This window comes from Hyperolius riggenbachi, chromosome 2 (assembly GCF_040937935.1).
Source record: "Hyperolius riggenbachi isolate aHypRig1 chromosome 2, aHypRig1.pri, whole genome shotgun sequence".
Classification (NCBI taxonomy): domain Eukaryota; kingdom Metazoa; phylum Chordata; class Amphibia; order Anura; family Hyperoliidae; genus Hyperolius; species Hyperolius riggenbachi.
The window spans coordinates 293,643,643-293,664,891 of NC_090647.1; the positions used below are offsets into that span (position 1 = coordinate 293,643,643).

The 21,249-nt window shown below is 42.5% G+C and overlaps 1 protein-coding gene and 1 long non-coding RNA gene across 2 annotated transcripts in view; one reads left to right on the forward strand and one right to left on the reverse strand.

Annotated features, from left to right (window-relative positions):
• The window catches only part of LOC137546460 (uncharacterized), a 44,347-nt gene that overhangs the window by 21,791 nt on the left and 1,307 nt on the right, over positions 1-21,249 (forward strand). The window contains exon 2 of the long non-coding RNA XR_011026261.1: positions 18,335-18,545. This is a non-coding gene — a long non-coding RNA (uncharacterized lncRNA). The remainder of the gene's footprint in view (positions 1-18,334; positions 18,546-21,249) is intronic.
• Positions 13,471-21,249, reverse strand: part of RLF (RLF zinc finger) — an 86,335-nt gene continuing 78,556 nt past the window's right edge. The window contains exon 8 of the mRNA XM_068268951.1: positions 13,471-18,150. Coding sequence (XP_068125052.1) covers positions 14,071-18,150 — 4,080 coding nt within the window. The 3' untranslated portion in view covers positions 13,471-14,070. The remainder of the gene's footprint in view (positions 18,151-21,249) is intronic.

Here is a 21,249-nt window from a genome sequence, read left to right on the forward strand (position 1 = left end):
TGCCTTCATTTTAACATTTAAAAATGAAAAACATTAGATGGTAAATTAAAATGATAGAAATAACATTTAGTCTATTAACACATTTTTCAGTAGAAAAATACAAATATTTACTTAGATCTGTACATCAATCCTGAAAGAGGCACAAAAGAGGAATAAAGAGGGGTGAGTATGAGCCTTAAAGTGAACCTCCGGACTAAAAATCGACTCAGCAGCACTGAAAAGGCTTGGTGTTTCTTTAACAGTTTCACAGCATCAGAACTTTGTTTCTCTTATCCAAGCCTCATTTTTAGCTGCACAGAAGAAAACTGCCCTGGCTTTTTCCCCCTGATGCTGTGCAAAGCATTATGGGATTTCTGATGTTGTTGCTCTCGTTCTGCTGTTTTGGTGCAATTTTTTTTTTTTTTTTACATTTTGAATTTGACATTTGAAGCCTAGCCTGTGCAGCTGGGAGGGGTAATCAGGACACAGGATAGTTGGAACTGTGTCTCCTGCTCCCTGTCACCTCCGTTCAACCAAAAAGATGGCTGCCCCCATGAATCACAAACATTTCCCTGTTCTTTTAAAACAGGGTGGGTAAGAGATTATATTACCTATCTATTCTAATTAACATAACTAATGTAACTTAATGACAGTATGTTTGTTTAGGCTGAAGTTCCCCTTTAATGATGATAGACAGGACCAGATTGGTCTGAATAATAACACTGCATCTTTTGCTTCTGAATTGTTTCGTGCATGTGTGTGTGCCCAACCTTAAGAGCCCGATTCCACTAGTGCCGCGCGCGGCTGCAAGACGAGCTGCGGCACTTCCTGGTCTGCGGGAACGCTGACGAATCCCATAAGCCGTGCCATGCACGGCTATGGGATTCGCAGCCTCCCGCAGGGAAACTGATGGCAATGTGTGCCGAATCGCCATTGTGTCCTATGGCAGAGTTTGCTTGCGGGGAAACTACAGATTCAGCCCAGTTTCCGTGCTAGTGGAAACGGGACCTAAAGTGTTCCTCTTTCTTATCTCAAAAACCTTGAACAGAAAGATGCTTACTAAAAGTTGACCTGAACTTAGAACTTGCTCACTGCTCTAAACGATACACAGCAGCATAATAACCTTTGAAGAAAAACATTTCTTTGTAACAGCTGATGCAAATCCTGCAATAAATCTGCCGTTTGTTTACTTTCAAGGAAGCAGACATATTGTTAACATCTTGTGTTTACCAATTAGCTTCTCTTCCGTGGCAGTCATCTGACACAGGTGAAAAGTCACAATTTGATATTCGTCACAGATGAGGGGGGGGATTAGCCAGGCTAAACTTTAATATACATGGTGCATTTCTCTCTGTTTTCCTTCTGGCCTGTGCAAGAGTTCAGGTCCATTTTAATGGAAAACCTGGGGTGAGAGACAAATGGAGGCAGACATATGTTTTTCCTTTTAAACAATGTAAATTGCCTGGCTGTCCTCCAGATCCACCGTCTCTAATAATTTTAGCCATAGACCCTGTACAAGCATGCAGACCAGGATCTTTGACATACATTTGACAAGATTAGCTGCATGCTTGTCTGAAGGTGGCCACTAACGGTCCAATTTCTAGCGAAAAATCGTTTGAGCGATCAGAAATTCTGATCGGATTGGTTGTAAATCTCCATTGGTGGACACAGAGTGAAAAAAATGTCGTCCGAATGAATTTTCGTCGAAACAAAATTTGAATTTTCTTGTTGGTTGTGATAGATAGAAAGCAAAGATTGGTTCATTGATGGTGTAGTGAACGATGTATTACAATATTTTACTTCCGATCAGAATTTGATCGCTCGAACGATTTTTCGCTAGAAATTGGACCATTAGTGGCCAGCTTTAGGTGTGTGGTTCAGACACTATCACAGTCAAAGATCAGCATGACTGGCAGGCAACTGGTATTGTTTAAAAGGAAATATGGCAGCCTCCATAAGTCCCTCACCTCGAGTTCCTTTTAAGGTCTTGAGGGTTCCTGCAGGTTCTTTACAATTGCATGTATTGCAGACAGGAAACTTACATGTACTGAGGCCTGAAGTTCAGCTCTTGGGTCTATTGGAGCAGACAGCAAACAAGCAAATTTTATGAGGTGCCCAATCTCAGGCTACCTTCATGTTAATACTGAAGCATGACAGGTCTTTAATTCTTTACTCAGGTTTGAAACCTCTGCAAGAAGTGTGATAAAACAATGGGCAAGATAACACCTTTACCTTAAAGGGGCCCATACAGTGGTCGATTTCAGTGATCGATTCAATCAAATTGATCTGCCGCAAATCAATGCATGATCAAACGGCCAATCGATAGATCAAAGTGATCAAAATCGGTCGCAAATCGGACAGGATGAAAATCTAGGTCAATCTGCTGATGGCCCATAGAGTTGCATTGGACCTAATGGTCCAATAACGCATTTAGATCGATTTTCAATAGATTTCATTCTGAAATCTATTGGAAATCTGTTCCTAGTATGTGGCACATATCAGATAGATTCATGTCAGATTCGACCTGACAGGAATCTGACAGAAATCTATCTGATAGTCGATTTGCAGCAAATATATCACTGTATGGCCACTTTTAGGCTCATACACACGTCCAACATAATGCACAACCAACCGTAAAAATGACCAATCGCACAACAAGTTGTTTGCAAGAAGAGTACGTACGAACCTACTCACTTAAATACTATGCGTGCAAGCTTAAAGAGACTCTGTAACATGAAAAACATCCCCTGGGGGGTACTCACCTCGGGTGGGGGAAGCCTCGGGATCCTAATGAGGCTTCCCACGCCGTCCTCTGTCCCACGGGGGTCTCGCCGCAGCCCTCCGAACAGCCGGCGACTGTCAGTTCAATATTTACCTTTGCTGGCTCCAGCGGGGGCGCTGTGGCGACTTTCGGCACGGAAATAGACGGAAATACCCGATCTCCGTCGGGTCCGCTCTACTGCGCAGGCGCCGGAAACTTGCGCCTGCGCAGTAGAGCAGACCCGACGGCGATCGGGTATTTCCGCCTACTTCGGCGCCGACAGCCATCAGAGGGCCTGCGCAGGAGCCAGGAAGGTAAATATTGCTTCACCGCTGTACGGAGGGCTACAGCGAGACCCCCGAGGGACGCAGGACGGCGTGGGAAGCCTCATTAGGATCCTGAGGCTTCCCCCACCCGAGGTGAGTACCCCCCAGGGGCCGTTTTGTCGTTACAGTTCCTCTTTAACAAATTGCTCAACATGCCTGCATTCAAAAACAACAAAGTTGTTCAAAAGACTTGTACACGTTTCAACCTGCATTATAGTTATGCAGGTTGATCCACCGGTTGGATCTGGCAAACAACCTGTTATCAGTTGGTCATCTGGTTGTTTGCCAGCCGTACAAAAGCCCAACTATCTTCCAACAGACCAAGTTTAGAATATAGTTGGGCAGATTGTTGGCTCGACTGTATGAGCCTTTCGATTGCAGCATTTGATTTGAGAGAAATGTTTAAAATTACATGATAGCTACTCATTTACAAATACCTGACAACATAGGGATATATACGTACTGTATAGAATATAGTTTGTATAGTCTGTATGGAGTTTTGGGGGTTTTCTTTATTTTGGTGAAGCAGCAGGTTTACTTTAAAGGAATACTATCGATGTATGCATTTATTTTTAAATGCTGTATGTTGTAGCACACATTAGGGCAAGTACTAGGAGCAATTTGATTCCTCACACAGCTGTTCCTCTCAGCTGTAAAATCCTCCGTCAGTTTTGGCGTCAGTGTTGGATACAAAATGTATCTAATACTGAGGGCTCCCAGAGGGCTAGACCATGTCTCTGCACAGGGGAGTTGCTATCAACTCCTCAGTTTATAGTTTAATTATCACCTTGCTGAAAGAATCTTGTTGATATGGTGGTAAGGGGTTAAAGATTCTAGCAATGTGTGTTTATTATCTTTGCTTCTCTTTACTGATAAAGATACTAATAATGCTAATTGTAGACAGTGGTCTGCCCCTCTCAGCAGCTTGTAAAGTGGATGCAGCCTGGAGCGAATCGCCTCAAGCAGGCAGCCAGTCTGAGTGTAAACACAGACTCCTGGTATAGCTAGTTATATTCCAGCAATATTCCAGCTCATTTAGTTACCTGTTACCACCTCAGATCAGCCTGTTTCTCCTCATGTCTGCTGCATGCTGTGAGTGACACAGTGAAATATATTTGTGAGCTGTGTGACAGAGTAACCAAGCAGCTCAGGGTGACCCAAACTACTATGAGCTGTGTGAGAAATGAATTTTTAAGCAGGGATAGCGAGAGAGAGACCTGGGTGAATAAATAAAGTGCCCCTAGCACTAGTGGTAATGTGTACACTAATATAGAGTATTAAAAAAAAAGTCGTTTCAATCGATAGTACTCCTTTAACAAGTTACCGTTCCTGGACATAGATATATGCAAGTTTACACCGCCAACACTTGTGCGTGCACCCATTAAAACGTGAATGCTTGCTGCTATTGCAAATAGCAGCAGTTATTCATTAAAAGTTGAAAAAATAGGAAAAAAGTGTCAAAGCAAAGAATAAAGCGTGTTTTTTTCCCCTGTAGTGAAGTTTTAACTTCTACTTAGCCTATTAACCTCTTCTGTCACCGGTTTGTGGCCTTAAAGGGACACTTAAGTCAAACAAAAAAAATGAGTTTTACTCACCTAGGGCTTCCAATAGCCCCCTGCAGCTGTCCGGTGCCCTCGCCGTCTCCCTCCGATCCTCCTGGCCCCGCCGGCCGCCACTTCCTGTTTCGGTGACAGGAGCTGACAGGCTGGGGACACGAGTGATTCTTCGCGTTCGCAGACACATTAGCACCCTCTATACTGCTATATGATATATGTTATAGTAGCATAGATGGCGCTATTGTGGCCAGGAACGCGAAGAATCACTCGCATCCCCAGCCTGTCAGCTCCTGTGACCGAAACAGGAAGTGGCTGCCGGCGGGGCCAGGAGGATCGGAGGGAGACGGCGAGGGCACCGGACAGCTGCAGGGGGCTATTGGAAGCCCCAGGTGAGTAAAACTCATTTTTTTTGTTTGACTTAAGTGTCCCTTTAAAGAACTATATTCAAAATAACAATGAATATTACTTTGTATTTCTTTTTAATAAATTAGCTGGTGTTTGCCCATTGCAAAATCTGACCACTCCCAGGTTTACTTTCTGAAATTTATCACAGATGGCAACACCCTTAGTACTGGCAGGTGATGGGCATTTACTTCTAAAGCTAGTAGAAAAAGATGGTCTCAGAAAATATGGAACGTTCATGTATAACGCTTACATTATGCACCGCAGTGTGGACCGAGCCTAAGTGGCAGGTGTGCGCACACACACACACACACACACACACACACACACACACACACACACACACACACACACACACCTGGTTGTTGCAGCTCCAAAGTCACAAGCAGGCAGTGAGGGAAACAGGCCACACACTATGTAAAATCATGTACATGTAATAAAGGCAGAATAAAGCCACAATAGGCAGCTTTCCAGGGAATTTGGGCAGCCGAAGGTCTCCACTATGTGATTTTCATATTGAGACTTCCTAATACCTTATATAAACTTCCCTATATTTTTGGTATTGAGACTTCCACTCTTTGCTTTTCACATTAACACTTCCTAAAGTCCTTATTGTACCTAGTAATCTTGAAAATTGCACCAACAGGCATAGTTCTAAATAAATCACATTTTCATTTGAGATATTCAAAACATGAAAAAAGCAAAAACATCTTTGGACTTCATTGAATACACGAGGACAGGTCCAGGACAACCAAGCTGTCAACATCTACCATCCCACCAAATGCATCATAAGTGGCTAAATAGTGTAATGGTGAAGGGCTCTGGTTTTGACCCAGGTTCAAATCTTAGCTCCCAGTAAGCCAGCACCTATTCAGTAAAATGTTCTTGGGTGAGACTCCCCAACACTGCTACTTCCTACTGAGTGTGCTCTATCGGCTGCCACGCAATCGCTTTGCGTCCAACACGAGAAAAGCGATATACAAATACTGGAATTATTATTATTATTATTAGCAAAGCACAGGTCAGGTGAAGGGGACAGGACAGGGCAGAAAAGCATGTATCACATGGGACTGATCTGGCAGGAGTACTGGCACTTATATGCATGGATGTATACTGAGTATTTGACTAACTGGAGCTAGTTTCTTGCTGCCTAGAGTCCCCTTTTCATTACTAAGATTTTTACTAGGATGGAGCAGCATAAAGTATGTGATCCAACAAACAGAAAACTGGCTGCTGTTCAGTGGTGAAGAGCTCTCCCAAGATTATTTACAGGTCCATATTCTTGCCCCAGAATATGGAAAATGGGTTGATGAGGGTTTACGCTATCTTAACTGGAAACATATAGGGATTAATTTAAGTTGTATCAATCACAATTACTGAGTTTTTTTAAAGTTTTTTTTTTTTTTAAACAAAAAATATCGCAAATAAAAAAAAAAGTGTCATATTTACTTAAAACTCCAACTGTTGGTTTAACTGGCAATGGGTTTACTGGTATATGCAAGCTTCATTTTGCAGTCTGTAAGAAAGGCCTCATTTTTTCTTCAGCAAGTGAGAATAGAGCCCAATTATAGGTTGGCAGACTGCACTTTTGTAATGCTAGGCTTTTTAGTTTAAAGCTTCGTCCGCACGCTAAGGAGGCAGCCAGTCAGAGCCACGCTGAGCGAGAATATACTGTGTGTATAGCAGCCCCAGAGCATCCTCAGCAGGTGATCTGCCTCAGCTAAGTATTGGCCAAGGGCATTTTTCTTCTACTCCCCTTACCACCCACCCACTCAGTCCTTTATGTGCTACCCCAGGCAGTGCAGAGTATCACTGCTGCATTCCCTCCTCTTCATTGGCATTGGAGAGCCTGTATCCTGTGATGAGCTGGCACATGTGTGACTATATATATATGTGTGTGTATATGTGTGTATGTGTATGTATGTATATATCCAGCAGTGGCTGGATGGTGTAATGGTTAAGGGCTTTACCTCTGACACAGGAGACCAGGGTTCGAATCTTGGCTCTGCCTCTTCAGTAAGCCAGCACCTATTCAGAAGGAGACCTTAGGCAAGTCTCCATAACACTGCTACTGCCTATAGAGCGCGTCGTAGTGGCTGCAGCTCTGGCGCTGACAGAGGCGCTCAGCTTTGATGTTACTAGCAGATACTACAGATACTCCTATCTGTATTGCCTGAGGAAGCAGGTTTAACCTGCGAAACACATTGCATTTTATTTTGGAGTACCAAATAAACGTTTTTTTTGACAGAAAATCTACAGTCGTGTGTTCTGCTTGGAGGGGGTAAGTCCACCACTGCCTCCTCTATTACCAAATTGGTTTTTAAGCTCATTTAGTCCATATTATCCTTTTAGCGCCTCTGTTATCTTATTGCTACATTGAGTCCACCCTAGGTGGAGGGTTGTACCCACTTCCTTCTTCTACAGAGAGCGACTTCTTAATCCTGAGTGGGGTCAGGACAATCTCCCCAACCGCCTTGACAGTGGTTGCCTAATGGTAATCCTGGTTTGTGAGTATTACATTTTGAATTACTCTATAAATCTTCCATTACCAGTACATACTACACTATATTGGGCTCTTGGTGGTGTTCTCTTCTCAAATAGATCAGCAGGGCTGCCAGGCAACTGGTATTATTTAAAAGGAACTACATTTTGCAGCCTCCATGTTCTTCTCACTACAGTTGTCCTTTTAGAATGCCCTCTATGGAGCCAACCACAAAACTATTGCGTCAGCACAGTTAAAGAGTCTGAAGCCAAAATAAAATACCTCTTTTGCCTGGACAGCCCTCTTCAGCAATAAGATCATGGCTGAAATGCCACATCCCTGCGGCAGAACGAGATATTTATATCCCCAAAATCCCCAGGGCTAAATTCCACAACTTCCCAGGTTGTGGATTTTGCTGACGGGGGTTGGCAGAGCTTTGTGCAGTAGCTCCTCTGCCTCTGGTCGCATCAATCTCTGCCTCTCCCCGCCCCTCTCAGTGAAAAGACTGAAAGGGCGGGGAGAGGCAGAATTGACGCTAGCAGAGGCAGAGCTACTGCACAAAGCTCTGCCTCTACCTGGAAGTAGCCCTGAATTGTGCCCCGGGGAATTCGGGGGGGGGGGGGGGGGGGGTGTATAAGTAGATTGTTCTGCCGCTGGGATGCGGCTTGTCAACTATGATCTTATAGCTGAAGAGGACTGGCCAGTCAAAAGAGTTTTTTTGGGGGCTTCAGACTCTTTAACCACTTTACCTCAAAGGGGTTTTTCCCTTAAAAAGAACCAGACCAATTTTCACCGGCCAGCGCTCCTTCCATTCATTGGCCTATAACTTAATTACTACTTATCACAACGAAACAATCTATAGCTTGTTTTTTTTCGCCACCAATTAGGCTTTCTTTGGGGGGTACTTTTTGCTAAGAATAATTTTTTTCTAAAAGTGTTTTAACAAGGAAAAAAAAAAAAAATCGAAAAAATGCATTATTTCTCAGTTTTTGGCCATTATAGTTTTACAATAATACATGCTAACTTAATTAAAACCCACACATTTTATTTGCAGATTTGACCCGGTTATTGCAACGTTTAAAATTTTTCCCTAGTACAATGTATGACACAAATATTTTATTTGGAAATAAGGGTACATTTTTTTCAGTTTTGCATCCATTCCTAATTAAAAGCCCATAATTTATAAAGTAATAGTAATATACCCTCTTTACAAACATATAAAAAGTTACCTTAGGGACTTAACTTTTTTAATAAGTATTGTTTTTTTATTTGTAATTTTTTCTTTTTTAATTTGGTAACTATTGGGGAGTGAGGGAGGTCAGGGGTTAATTTAACCACTTAATGACATATTAAAACGTCATGTTTTAGCCTGTTAACAGCAACATGACGTTTTAATACGTTGCTCGTTCCCGCAGCCGCTCCACACGTGTGCGTGCAGCTCCCGCCGCAGTTTCCGTCGGGATTCCGGGTTCAGCGATTGGGGAAGAGGACCGAATCGCAATGCCTGGAATTAATGGACGTGACCGCGATCAGCGGCCATGTCCATCCATAAAACAGGAAGCCGCCAAAGTGTAGTTAAATGTAAAAAAAACAAAACTGTGAACACTTCCTATAATGGGATTGTGTTCACTAACGCCATCTTGTGGCCAAAAAGTAAAATTACACATACAGGCACATATACAGTACATACACTATATTAATAAAATGAATAACTTACACTTCCAAAGGCCCATTCACACTAGAAGCTCTTTTCTGAGTGTTTTTTTAAAATCGCTCCAATTCACGTTCATTAAAATCCAGGTAAAGATTGCGATTTCGCGATCGTGTACGTGATAACCGCAGCGATTTTACCACGAATTTAAGGAAAGTGAATGGGAGCCATTTTAAAAAATGCTAATCAATCGCAAAACGCTCAGAAAAGCACTTCTAGTGTAAATGGGCCCTTAAAGAGAACCTAAACTGAGAGGGGTATGGATGTTTCCTTTTAAACAATACCAGTTGCCTGGCAGCCCTGATCTCTTTGCCTACAGTGGTGGCTGAATCACACACCTGAAACAAGCATGCAGCTAATCCAGTCTGACTTCAGTCAGAGCACCTGATCCGCATGCTTGTTCAGGGGCTGTGGCTAAAAGTATTAGAGGCAAAGGATCAGCAGTAGATTCAGGCAACTGGTATTTTAAAAGGAAAAAAACATATCCTTCTCAGTTTAGGTTCCCTTTAAACATTGCAAATTTCCTGGCTCTCCTGCTGATCCTTTGCCTTTAAAGAAGAAGTGACACCCATGCTAACCTAGATATAAAAAACACATGTATAAGTAGATACATACTACTTCTACTTACATAACATATGTATTGCACTGTCCACGTTATGATTCCTGTGAATTTTATAAAGGAAAAGCAGAGAATCCTATTCTAGGCAGTGGCCATCTTGTTTAGCTTTGAATGAAGCTGATCCTGACATTTCCGCCCCCACTCTTGCTATCCCTCGCTCGCTCATTGTGTATTCATTACCGCCTTCCAGAGTCTTCAGACACTCCCACTGAGGTCTATACTAGAAAGTGCAACATAGAGAGAGAGAGTATTTTCAGGCAACCACAGTATATTTATATTAGAGTTATGGCCCATACTCACGGGCTCCAATTGTCGACAGGTCGCCCGTGAGTATGGGCCGTCGCACGAGCGCGCACCCCGAACTGTCGCCCGCCGCTGATGTTGCCAGGCGATTGAAAGTTTCAATCACCTAGCGACAGTCGCCGCCGCACCTCCGCCGCAACTGTCGCTAGTCCGCGTGAGTACGCGGACTAGCGACAGCAACCTCCATTGAGAATGCGGAGCTTCCGGCGGGGGGAGGAGGAACGTCGGCGACAGCTTCCGTCGCGCCGCTGGTCCCTCTTCCGCGTGTGTACGCGGAGGGACCTGGCGAGGAGCTGTCGCCGGCCAGTCGCCCACACGCTCACGTGTGCTGGCGACAGGCAACTTTTGCTGCCCGTGAGTATGGGCCATAAGAGAGTTTAGCTCAGCATATATAAATCCTGGGAAGGCACCAAATTATACACACACACACCACTCGTATTCCACCTCCTCCTCCCATTGAAAGCAAAGTCCCCCCTGGCTAGCAGACAGTCATGAATGTGAGCCCAGAGCCCCCCCTCCTCCTCACACCACCTCTGCTCTGAGTGTATACACACGGACTACAACTGTTGCTGGAAACACATGGCGCGCGCATGTTGCGGCAACAGGTCCTCCATGTGTATGAGGCGCGCGCAAGGAACTGTTGCTAATCAGAGCTGTCTCCAGGCGATTGACTTGTTCAATCGCCGGCAACAGCTGTTGCAGCAACCGTCCCTATTCTCAAGTCGGTGCGGTCGTGTGTATGCTAGTCTCTAGCAACTCTTGTGAGTCCGACAGTTCATTGAACCTGCGACAGGAGCAACAGTTTCCGCTATGTTGCACACAGGTTGTTGCCGCGTGTATACAATCGTTGCTTGTATACAACTGTCGTTGCTGGAGACTTTCAACTGTTGCTTGTCTCCATGAAACTGCAGACATCCGTGCCTCGTGTGTATGTAGCTTTAAAGCGGCCTGTCACCAGCACACGTGAGCGTGTGGGCGACAGCTCCTCGCCAGGTCCCTCCGCGTACACAGATGGAAGAGGGACCAGCGGCGCGACGGAAGCTGTCGCCGACGTTCCTCCTCCCCCCGCCGGAAGCTCCGCATACCTCAATGGAGGTTGCTGTCGCTAGTCCGCGTACTCACGCGGGCTAGCGACAGTTGCCGCCAGGCGATTGACCGCGCCAATCGCCTGGCGACATCAGTGACGGGCGACAGTTCGGGGTGCGCGCCCGTGCGACGGCGCATACTCACGGGCGACAATTCTAGCCCGTGAGCATGGGCCATTAGTACGCTGCTGACCAGTGACAGATGCTCCCGGAATGCAGAGGAGCGCTGTCTGCCGCCCGCCCGAGGAGGAAATAAGAGGAGAGCTCTGAAGGTGACTGGCCTCGCTGCAGCAGCCTTACACACACGCACACGCACACACACACACACACACACGCACGCACGCACGCACCACACACACGCACGCACGCACACACACACAAGCGCACACACACACACAAGCACACACACACACACACACACACACAAGCGCACACACACACACACACACAAGACTGGAAGGAGGGGGGCCGCTGCAAGATGAGCCCGCACTGTCGCTGTATGCAGACAGTTCACCTCTTCCCTGCTCGCACCATACCCAGTCACCCAGCCTTGCCACAAGCAGAAGGGTGATCTGGAGCGTGATGTTTACTCCACTGTGCGGAGTGCCTATTATTCACAGGCAGGCAGCGCAACCAATCCAGCACAAGGAGGGCGTTAGAAGGAGGGGGAGAGGAGGAATACATTATAAAGAGCCCCCAGCGTGGAACTTTTTGGCGACGGCGATTTAAAGAGCCAGTACCAAAAATTAATGTGATGACTCCAAACCATACCTGCAGACATTTTTTTTGAAGTTTGGAATACAGGATTAGCATCTTTATCACTTAATATACTCAGACCAGTTTCTGTTGAAATTTGATTTTTATGGTGACAATACCGCTTTAATCATAGACCTGAACAAACATGTAGATCAGATGTTTAAATGTTCCACATGCTTGTTTCAGATGGGTGATTCAGACACTATTAATGTATGAATAATCAGCAGGCTGCCAGGACACTGGTAATGTTTCAGAGGAAATAAACATGGCAGATGCCATATCCCTTAAATATACTAAAGGTGCAACCAAGTAAAAGCAAAGTTGCATGTTATATGAATATATAGGTATAATGGTTAAGGCTGGTTCACACTACAAGAGGTTTGAGCACTTGTGACTTTAAAAGCTCTTGCTAATGTTATCCTATGTGTATGTTCACACTGGAGCGACGTGTTTTTGTAAAATCCCCCATAGAATTGCATTAGCAAGACCTTTTAAAATCTCTGGCACTTAAAAAGCTCTCGTAGTATGAATCAGCCCTTAAAGCAGCAGCGACAGCCATACTATCCCAGGGAGAAAAAACAAACACACACTTGAGTAGATACTGTAAATACTTGTTCTACTTACATAACAAATGTGTTGTACTGTCCACATTTTGATTTCAGTGACTTGTATATGTATATAAAGAGAAAACTCTTCCTGGTAATTTCAATGTTTACTTCTGACTGAACTAGTAATGACATCCACCCCCCCCCCCTCCTTTTTCCCTCTCCTAGAAACTGCAGTGTTATATCTAGCTTGCTTTGTAAATACATGCAAGCACAACATAGATCATATTTCAGCAGCTTTTCCCTTCTCATCCTTGTATCACACCGAACTGCCCTCAGCTAATCAAGGAGGAGCAGGAATGTGGGAGGGGAGATGAAAGCTTCCCTCTCATTGGCAATGTACCAAATAGAGCCAGGCTGACTGAGATAAGATTTATTAGAGCAGAAGCATTTATGATTAGATTGGAATGCTTGCAATGCTGGGTCAGATTGCAGGCTGCATAATAAACACAGAACAGTGGGTAAATAGAATTTGATTTTGTGGCGGACAATCCCGCTTTAACAAATCGCAGCATACTGTGCTCAATATCCCAGTTTTAGTGCTACTCTGTGCCACTGACAAAACTGCATTAAGCACATTGACCAAGTCAAAAATACACATTTGCATATTTCTCCAGTGTTATCACAAACAAGCATAAGGTAGAACTAACAAACCTGTTACCATTTTTATTTTATTAGTATATTTAAAAAGTCCTGCAAATTTATGTGTCCATATATAAGGAACATTGCCTAGCTATCCCAAAAGGATAAAAAAAATGTAATTTACAACAGTTCAAGAAATATTTACACTAAAGAAAAAAAATTCACATAAATGTGGGAGGGAAAATAATAATCACATTTTAAAACTGAATTATCTGGAAAACATTTATTAAATGTCTGCAGTGCATCAAAAGAAAAGTCAAATGAATTCAATGTTCTACTTAAACATAATATAAAAATAAAAATGACACTATACCTACACTTAGTGCAGAAAACGTAGGCCTTTCTAAAGCACTTTACATTTAAGAAAGGATTTTAAAAAAATTGTGAAGTCTTTGGGGGAGGGGACAAATAAAAGCCTCAAGTCACAGTAAAAAAATATATTTTAAAAAGTTGGAATGCTCCATCAGAATGGGTGAAAGTATTTCATTTATTGAAACAGAACTCAAAAAATATAAGACGTCGTAGTGTACAATATATTACATAACGCACTGTTAAGTGCATATTCATTCAAGTATGAAAATCTTTTTAATCCCACAATCCCAGACAATCATGCACACTTTTTGTCAAAGGAAGCCCCGTTATATTGATGTCCTAGCACCAAGTTTAGTTTTCTGCTGGGAAGATAAACCAAAAGATATTGTGAACACATAAGTACATTCATGAATTGTTACATCTAGTTACACAAAATCTGTACATGGTACCCATTTGACTTATGAACAATCCTTCTGTGTTAATCAAAGTCTTTCAAATTAATACTGGCAAAAATCTAGGAGTTGGCCTATATCATGAAATGCCCACACAGAGTTCATCAGTCTTTTTGCTAGAGAACAACTCTATTAGAGGTGCTGTAAAGTCTGATCGCTCCAGAACAACAACAGGCCTTTGATAAAGTTGGTGAAGTTGTTTTAAAGCAAGGTCACCACAGTCTGTCAATGCTTTGTCCAACATTGTCCTTAAATTTTCAAATGTGGGTTCTGATGACGCAGTTTTACCCAGAGACAAACATACTCCATGCACATTTCTATCTTTACACAATGGCTTTCGATTCTGTACTGAATTTTGGAATTGTTTGCTCTTTTGTTTGTAATTCCATTCAAGATCATCAGAATCTGAATCCTCTTCATCTGTTACTCTACTTTCCTGGAGAAATTTTAGAAAAGAAGATTCAAAGCCCATTGGCTTAAAGTTCGTTAGTTCAATTGCTGTCTCTACCTGTTCTACTTGACTGCCTTTTGTAGAAGAACGATCATCTGAATGTGCTGGGGATTGTGGATGGCTTTCTTTATAAATCTCTGCTTTGTCTTCAGTGCTGAAACTGGAGACATTCTCTTTTCCACTAGGTTTAGCAGTTTGTTCTTCATTTCTGCAGAAAGAGGACCTCACAACAGTTTCCTTAAAGCTACCTTTTGAGATTTTATTGTGATGTGGAGATGTGACAAAACAGTCTCTCTCCACAGAGCCATTTCTTCTGTGGTCACTTTTTGGAGTCTTGTAAGAGTCACCTCTCTCATTTGATGTGCTATTATTGACACTACGTAAACTTAACCTTGATATTTTATCACCTCTCAGTCTTCTCTCAGGTGAGCTGGATACCAACCTACTCTTTTGTAAGTTCTTTACACAGTAAACTAATACAGGAAGATTTTCAGTCACGTAAATAGGATTCAGACGATGAGTTAGCTTGTAATGCCGAATGATGCTACTTTCTAACTTAACTACTGATGCACAGCCACGAACCATACAGGGAAATTGTGTTGTGCTAACATTTTGGACACACATCTGCAATGCTTCTTCCCTGGTTTTAAAGCCAACTACTTCGTTTCCATCGCTATTTTTAATCTTTGCTACCTTCCTTTTATGGAGAAGACCCTTTTTGCGTTTAGGTGCAATGTAATTTTCATCTACTTCTGCCGCTTTTTTCTTGCGCTTTCTCTGTGTGTCATACAAGTCATATTTTCGGTGACGCAACATAATATGTCGCGAGTAATTTGTATGGTCTCTGAACACAGCATGACAACCTTCTACATCACAGTAAATTTCAGACTCATCAGTTTCACTTTCTTCACTAAATTTTTCATCGTCTTCTTCAGTTTCAGACTGCAAGTAGTTTTCATTCTCAAAACTATCAAATTCCTTCTCTTCAATTTCACTCTGATCATGAAACTCTTTGTAATGTTTTGTCAGTGCTCTACCACAAATGAAGCTTTTCCCACATTCTTCAAACTTGCAGGTAAATATCTTTCTACATTTGGTAGTTTCTTTTTGATTCTGTTCCTTGTCTTTTTCCAAGCACAATGATTCCTTGTTATATTGGTGTACAAGCTGGTAGTGACGAACTAAGCCTCGCTGGTTTGCAAAGGAGACGTTGCATGTTTTATGAATGCAGTGAAATGGCTTGTGATACTTATTTAAAACATAGCACAACTTCTCTTTTTCTACAACGCGCCTACTTCCTCTCCCTTCTCCAGACTGAAAGTCATCAGATATTAATGCACCAAGAGCATTACTACTGTCTGTCTCAGACGACAAGGAATCTCCATAGGTTTCAGAATTAAAACCTTCCTGACTTGGAGATGTTAAGTCATTAAAGTCGCTGGCCTCATTCGCTAGGAGTTTTTCCCAGCAACCTTTGCGTCTAGGACGTATGAGGCGTGGTTTTATTTTCTTTTCAAATTTCCTAACACTTGTCCTTCCTTTCTCCTTCGCGATGTGGTGATCATTCTTATAATGAATGCGAAGGAGAGTTCTCCTTGTAAAACGTCTTTGGCAGAGATGGCACTCAAAAGGTGAATACCTTCTTTGGAACATGTGCAGTTTAAGAGCCTTATCTTTTGTATATCCATGCTTTTTACAATAATGCAATAAAAGAGCAGCTTTTGTAACAAAAGCAGACTTGCAACCCTTAAGCTCACAGAAAAATGGTTTGGAAGATAACTGAGAGAGAAACTGGCTGAGGACCTTGGACTTCTGGGTGCTGCCATTTTGTGATACTGTTGAGGCAGAGCTGTTAGAAGAGCCAGCTACTGTTTCTTGAACACATGTGTCAGAGTTCTTTAAATCCAGCTGTTTTAAACGAGTTAAAATTTCAAGCATAGGATCTTCTAAACTAGGTGGCACTTTAAGGGCCTTGGAAGAAGGAATATCATTTTCTATTTTTATATCAGCTTTTTCTGGATTTGCAATACTACAAACACTTTCCAATGTCTTGCATGGCATTTCATCCTGTTGATGAGCACACGAATTCTGTGAGTACTCCTGCTTTATGACACTGCTTGAATCACTCTTGCTGCATGTGCACATATGAAGGTTAACGTCACTTTGATCTAGACCGGAGGCATGATACAGACAGGATTCGGTTTTAAATTGCTCGTCATAAAAATCTCCAGTTGCAGTCTCTGTTTTATCAGTAAACGAAGGCATGTAATTAAACAAAGAATCATTCAGCCCACTCTCCTCACTTTTAAGGTTTTTAAGCAACTCTGTCCCATTTCCAAAGGTATTCCCAGTATGAGCTAAATGCGTGGCAATGTGGTCCTCCAGCTCAGTCCTGCAATAATAAAACTTTTTGCACCGTGGAAAAGTGCATAAGTAAGCTGCATCTCGAAAATGCTGAGCTTCATGATGATAAAGTAATCCCAAGTCACTGAAAACCAAGTGGCATCCTTCTAACTCACACTTGTATTGAAGGTCCAGGTGTGTGTGTTTGTGATGAAGCAGTTCATTAATAGATTTAAACTTTCCATTGCAGTCTATTGAAACACACATAAATGGGTGAGAACCCATATGAATTTTCATGTGCTGCTTTAGGTGAAAATTTGTTATAAAATGCCGACGACAAAAAGCACATTTCTCTCTCATGTTTTTCAAGTCTAAATAATGCTTTGCATTTTCATCATTGTTTTGGTGTTCGGCTTTCAGATGTATACTTAAGTATTTAAACTGTTTGAAAACTCTTGAGCAGTTTGTTCCTGGACAGGGATAAACATCTCGATCCTGTAAATGTTTATCCCTTATTGTTCTGAATGAGATGTAGCCATTGGGATTATTTTCATCTTCAAGGGGCTCACTAATATTTACAATATTTTCTTGAGGTTCCAGAATTTCACCTTTCTTTTTGGGTCGATGTCTCATGGGCATTTTCATGTGATCCATTACATGAGGAACAAACACCTCTTTCTTTCTGAACTTTTTTACACATACCGGACAAGTATAAACTCCATCATCACAATGCATTTTAGCATGATGGAGAATCCTTGCCTCAATTACTTCTCTGTTGCAGATTACACAGTAGAATTTATACTGCAGCCATCGCTTATACCTTTCAGATGACCCAACAGGTTTTTTCACTTTCACATTTTCGGTCTCATTGGAAGCATATTCTTGGGAGTCCTCTGCCTTGTCAGTGTGATCATCGTAGAAGGACAAAGATGAATCTAAGAGGTCAGGTTCAGTGCCTGAGGGCTCACCATAGTTGTCCTCCTCTGTGTCTGAGACTTCTATCCCAAGGATTTTTTGACAGTGTCGTTTCAATGTCTTCCAATCCCAGAATTCAGGATCAAATAACCAGTGACTTTTCAAGGCTAGCAGTAGTTCACAACGCAGAGAGTTTGAAATAACACTAGATTCTTCAACATTCTTTTGATCAGGCTGAAGATAAAGTTCTTCCAATGTATTCAGTGCTTCAGCTGTTGGCTCAAATAAGAATTCTGTGAGCTGACAAGCCCTTCTAACCTCCAAGTCTTGAGGTAAAAGACAAGCTATTGTTTTACAAACGGAAGTCTTTGTTGCCTCAGTTTCATTTGATGTGATCTGGAGTGCCCGTATACAAAGCATTATTGACACTGGAACACCTTCATCATTAGCCTAAAAGAGAAAATAAAAATGGTCACTATTAAACAGTTATAACTAAAAAGTTAACATTTTTATGCAACTGCTTCCTATTACACTGATTTCATCATGCAATATAACTAGCTCCCCTTCATTAATTTAGCGCTGCAATTCACTCTTCATTATAAGTATCTCAAATTCTTTATCTTTCACTTAGCAGCCACAACTCCAACTAGCACTGCAACCCAAGCCAGTCAATAAGCGTACCTATGTAGACCCTCCTCCCTGAAAGACTGAATAGAAGGCAGCATTGGTCCCGACTGTCATGTTCCCCAGGAACGCATGGCAGAGTCTGGTGGTCCAGCCACAAGAGAAGAGCTTATAGAACTCCTCAAGGAGAGGAAAGTGTTTATCCTCCCCAAAACCAAGAGGTACATTTATATCTGAGATATTTTTCATAGTTTCTTGGCAGTCCATATTCAGAGTAATGTTGCCATGGTTAAAACAAGTACAAACATCTAATTAATACACCACCTTCTCACCTACCGAAATTTACCAAAATCTGGGAGTTTGACCTGCAAGCTTCACTTACTACAAAAATGATAGAGAAAGCTTTCTCTTTCTCATAACCAAAACCTTTTCCAAAAGTATTAGTAAAAACTACAAAAAAAAAAAAAAAAGATTCTCTACAAATGGTATTTAACCCCAAGACTTCTAGACAATATTTCTTCATAACATACCCTACTATGTTGGAGGAATTGCTCTTTATACAGTATGCTCCTACACACCCTCTGGAACTGCCCCTCAATGTCACCAGTGTCTATGCAAAAAAGGGTTCTGAGGAAAGAAGGGAATCTGGTGAAGTTGAAAAAAAAAAAAAAAGTTTTTCGGCAATGAGAGCCAACCTTATTCTTACACTTCAAAGTTATTCACAAGAGAGGGGCGTGGGCACCAGTATACTTAAAGAAGCATTTATTGCAGGACACGTGTAAAACCAGTGATAGCAGCGGAACACATCGGTGAAGCCAACAGTTTACATCATCCGTCCAGATGGCACCACACACCGAGCCCGTCCTCCGACAATTGTTTCGCACCGGGCGGTGCTTGATCACGGAAGGCTCAACTCTATGGCCTTATGCTTAGTGTTTCCCAAAAACTTACTTTGTAGTAATGTTTAATATTTATGATGCATGTTTAATTGTCCGGGATAGAGCTATGTTCTTGTGCGCCTGTATGCCTATCCTGTGTATGTGTATCTCCACACAGCTACTGCCAGGGCTGTTTGAGGGACGCTAACCTCCTGAATTGTAAGGAGGAAGAGGCCACATACAGTCTTTGGGTATGTTTCCATGGCGATGCAGACACGCACATGACGTGAGCGTCAGAAGCAGCCGGGATTGGCCGACTGGAATGACCCGGAAATGGAAGTGCGTACACTTAGAACGCACTCTGTGTCGGTCAGAGGAGCCAGCACTTCATTGGAGTAGGCAAACATAGGGGCGTGTAGGATTGACGCCACTTGTTCACACCCTCCCCTCCGCGGCATTGTTACACTTCTGGATGCCATAGAGTTGAGCCTTCCGTGATCAAGCACCGCCTGGTGAAAAACAATAGTCAGAGGAAGGGCTGTGTGTGTGGTGCCATCTGGACGAGTGATGTAAACTGTTGGTTTCACCGATGTGTTACGCTGCTATCACTGTTTTTACACGTGACCTGCAATAAATGCTGCTTTAAAGGGAACCTAAACTGAGAAGGATATGGATGTTTCCTTTTAAACAATACCAGTTGCCTGGCAGTCCTGCTGATCTCTCTGGCTGCAATGCTGGCTAAATCACAGACCTGAAACAAGCATGCAGCTAATCCAGTCTGCCTTTAGTCAGAGAACCTGATCTGCATGCTTGTTCAGGGGCTGAAAGTATTAGAAGCACAGGATCAGCAAGAGAGTCCGGCAACTGGTATTATTTTAAAAAGAAAAATCCATCTCCTCGGTTTAGGTTCCCTTTGAAGAGAACCTGAACTGAAAATAAAAAAAATCAAAATAACCATACACAGGTCATACTTACCTCCTTTGTAATCTACTCCTCAATCTCTTTCTCCTCTCCTGCGTCCCATTTGTCCATTGTGATCACTGGAATTCTCCGTCCTCCATTTTAAAAGTGGCCATTACCCCATAACAGCTTCCTGGTCAGCACAGTTAAACTGTAATATCGCCCACTTGAGCCATAGGGAACCATTGACATTACCTTGCACATTCAGTTGTAACTGACAGCTGTTGAGATATAACTGACAGCAACTGGTATATTTCAGTTCTGACAAAATATTGTCAGAACTGGAAGGGATCACTGTAAGAAGAAAATGGTGAGCTTCTGAGCGGAGCTAACACTGAGGTTAGTATGTAATATTCATTTGCAGCTACGTCAGGTGTTTATTTTAAATACATTTTACTCACTTCAGGTTCCCTTTAAGTATACTGGTGCCAACGCCCCTCTCTTGTGAAGAACTTTGAAGTACGTGTATCCAGCAGATCGTTAGGAGTGCGAGAACTCTTTGGTTCTATTTGCCTATTCTCACACTGTTCCCTCCCTCTGCTGATGCCTAAACTAAACCACCCCCATCCCACGGCTAACCATAAAGGACAACTAAAACGAGAAGGATATGGAGGCTGCCATATTTATTTCCTTTTAAGCAATACCAGTGGTTGTCCTGCTGATCCTCTGCCTCTAATGCTGGGATTACACGGTACGTTTTTTGCTAAGAATCGGTCCGAAAGATGCCTTAGATGATAAAATTCCAACATGTCTGATGTTTCGCTCGATTTGTTTCCGCTCAATTTCTTATAGAAGTCAATGGGAAAAAGATAAGAAAAAACGAGTGGAAGATAAGAGAATCAAGCAGAATAATGGCTAATAAATGGCAGAATGGCTAATAAATTGTGCACCGAATCAAAAGCAAAAACCGTACCGTGTAATCCCAGCATTAGACTTTTAGCCATTGACCCTGAACAAGTATATGCAGATCAGATATTGTCAGATTTGACAAGATTAGCTGCATGCATGTTTCTAGTGTTATTCAGACACGACTGCAAACACATAGATCAGCAGAGGTGCCAGGCAACTGGTAATATTTAAAAGGAAA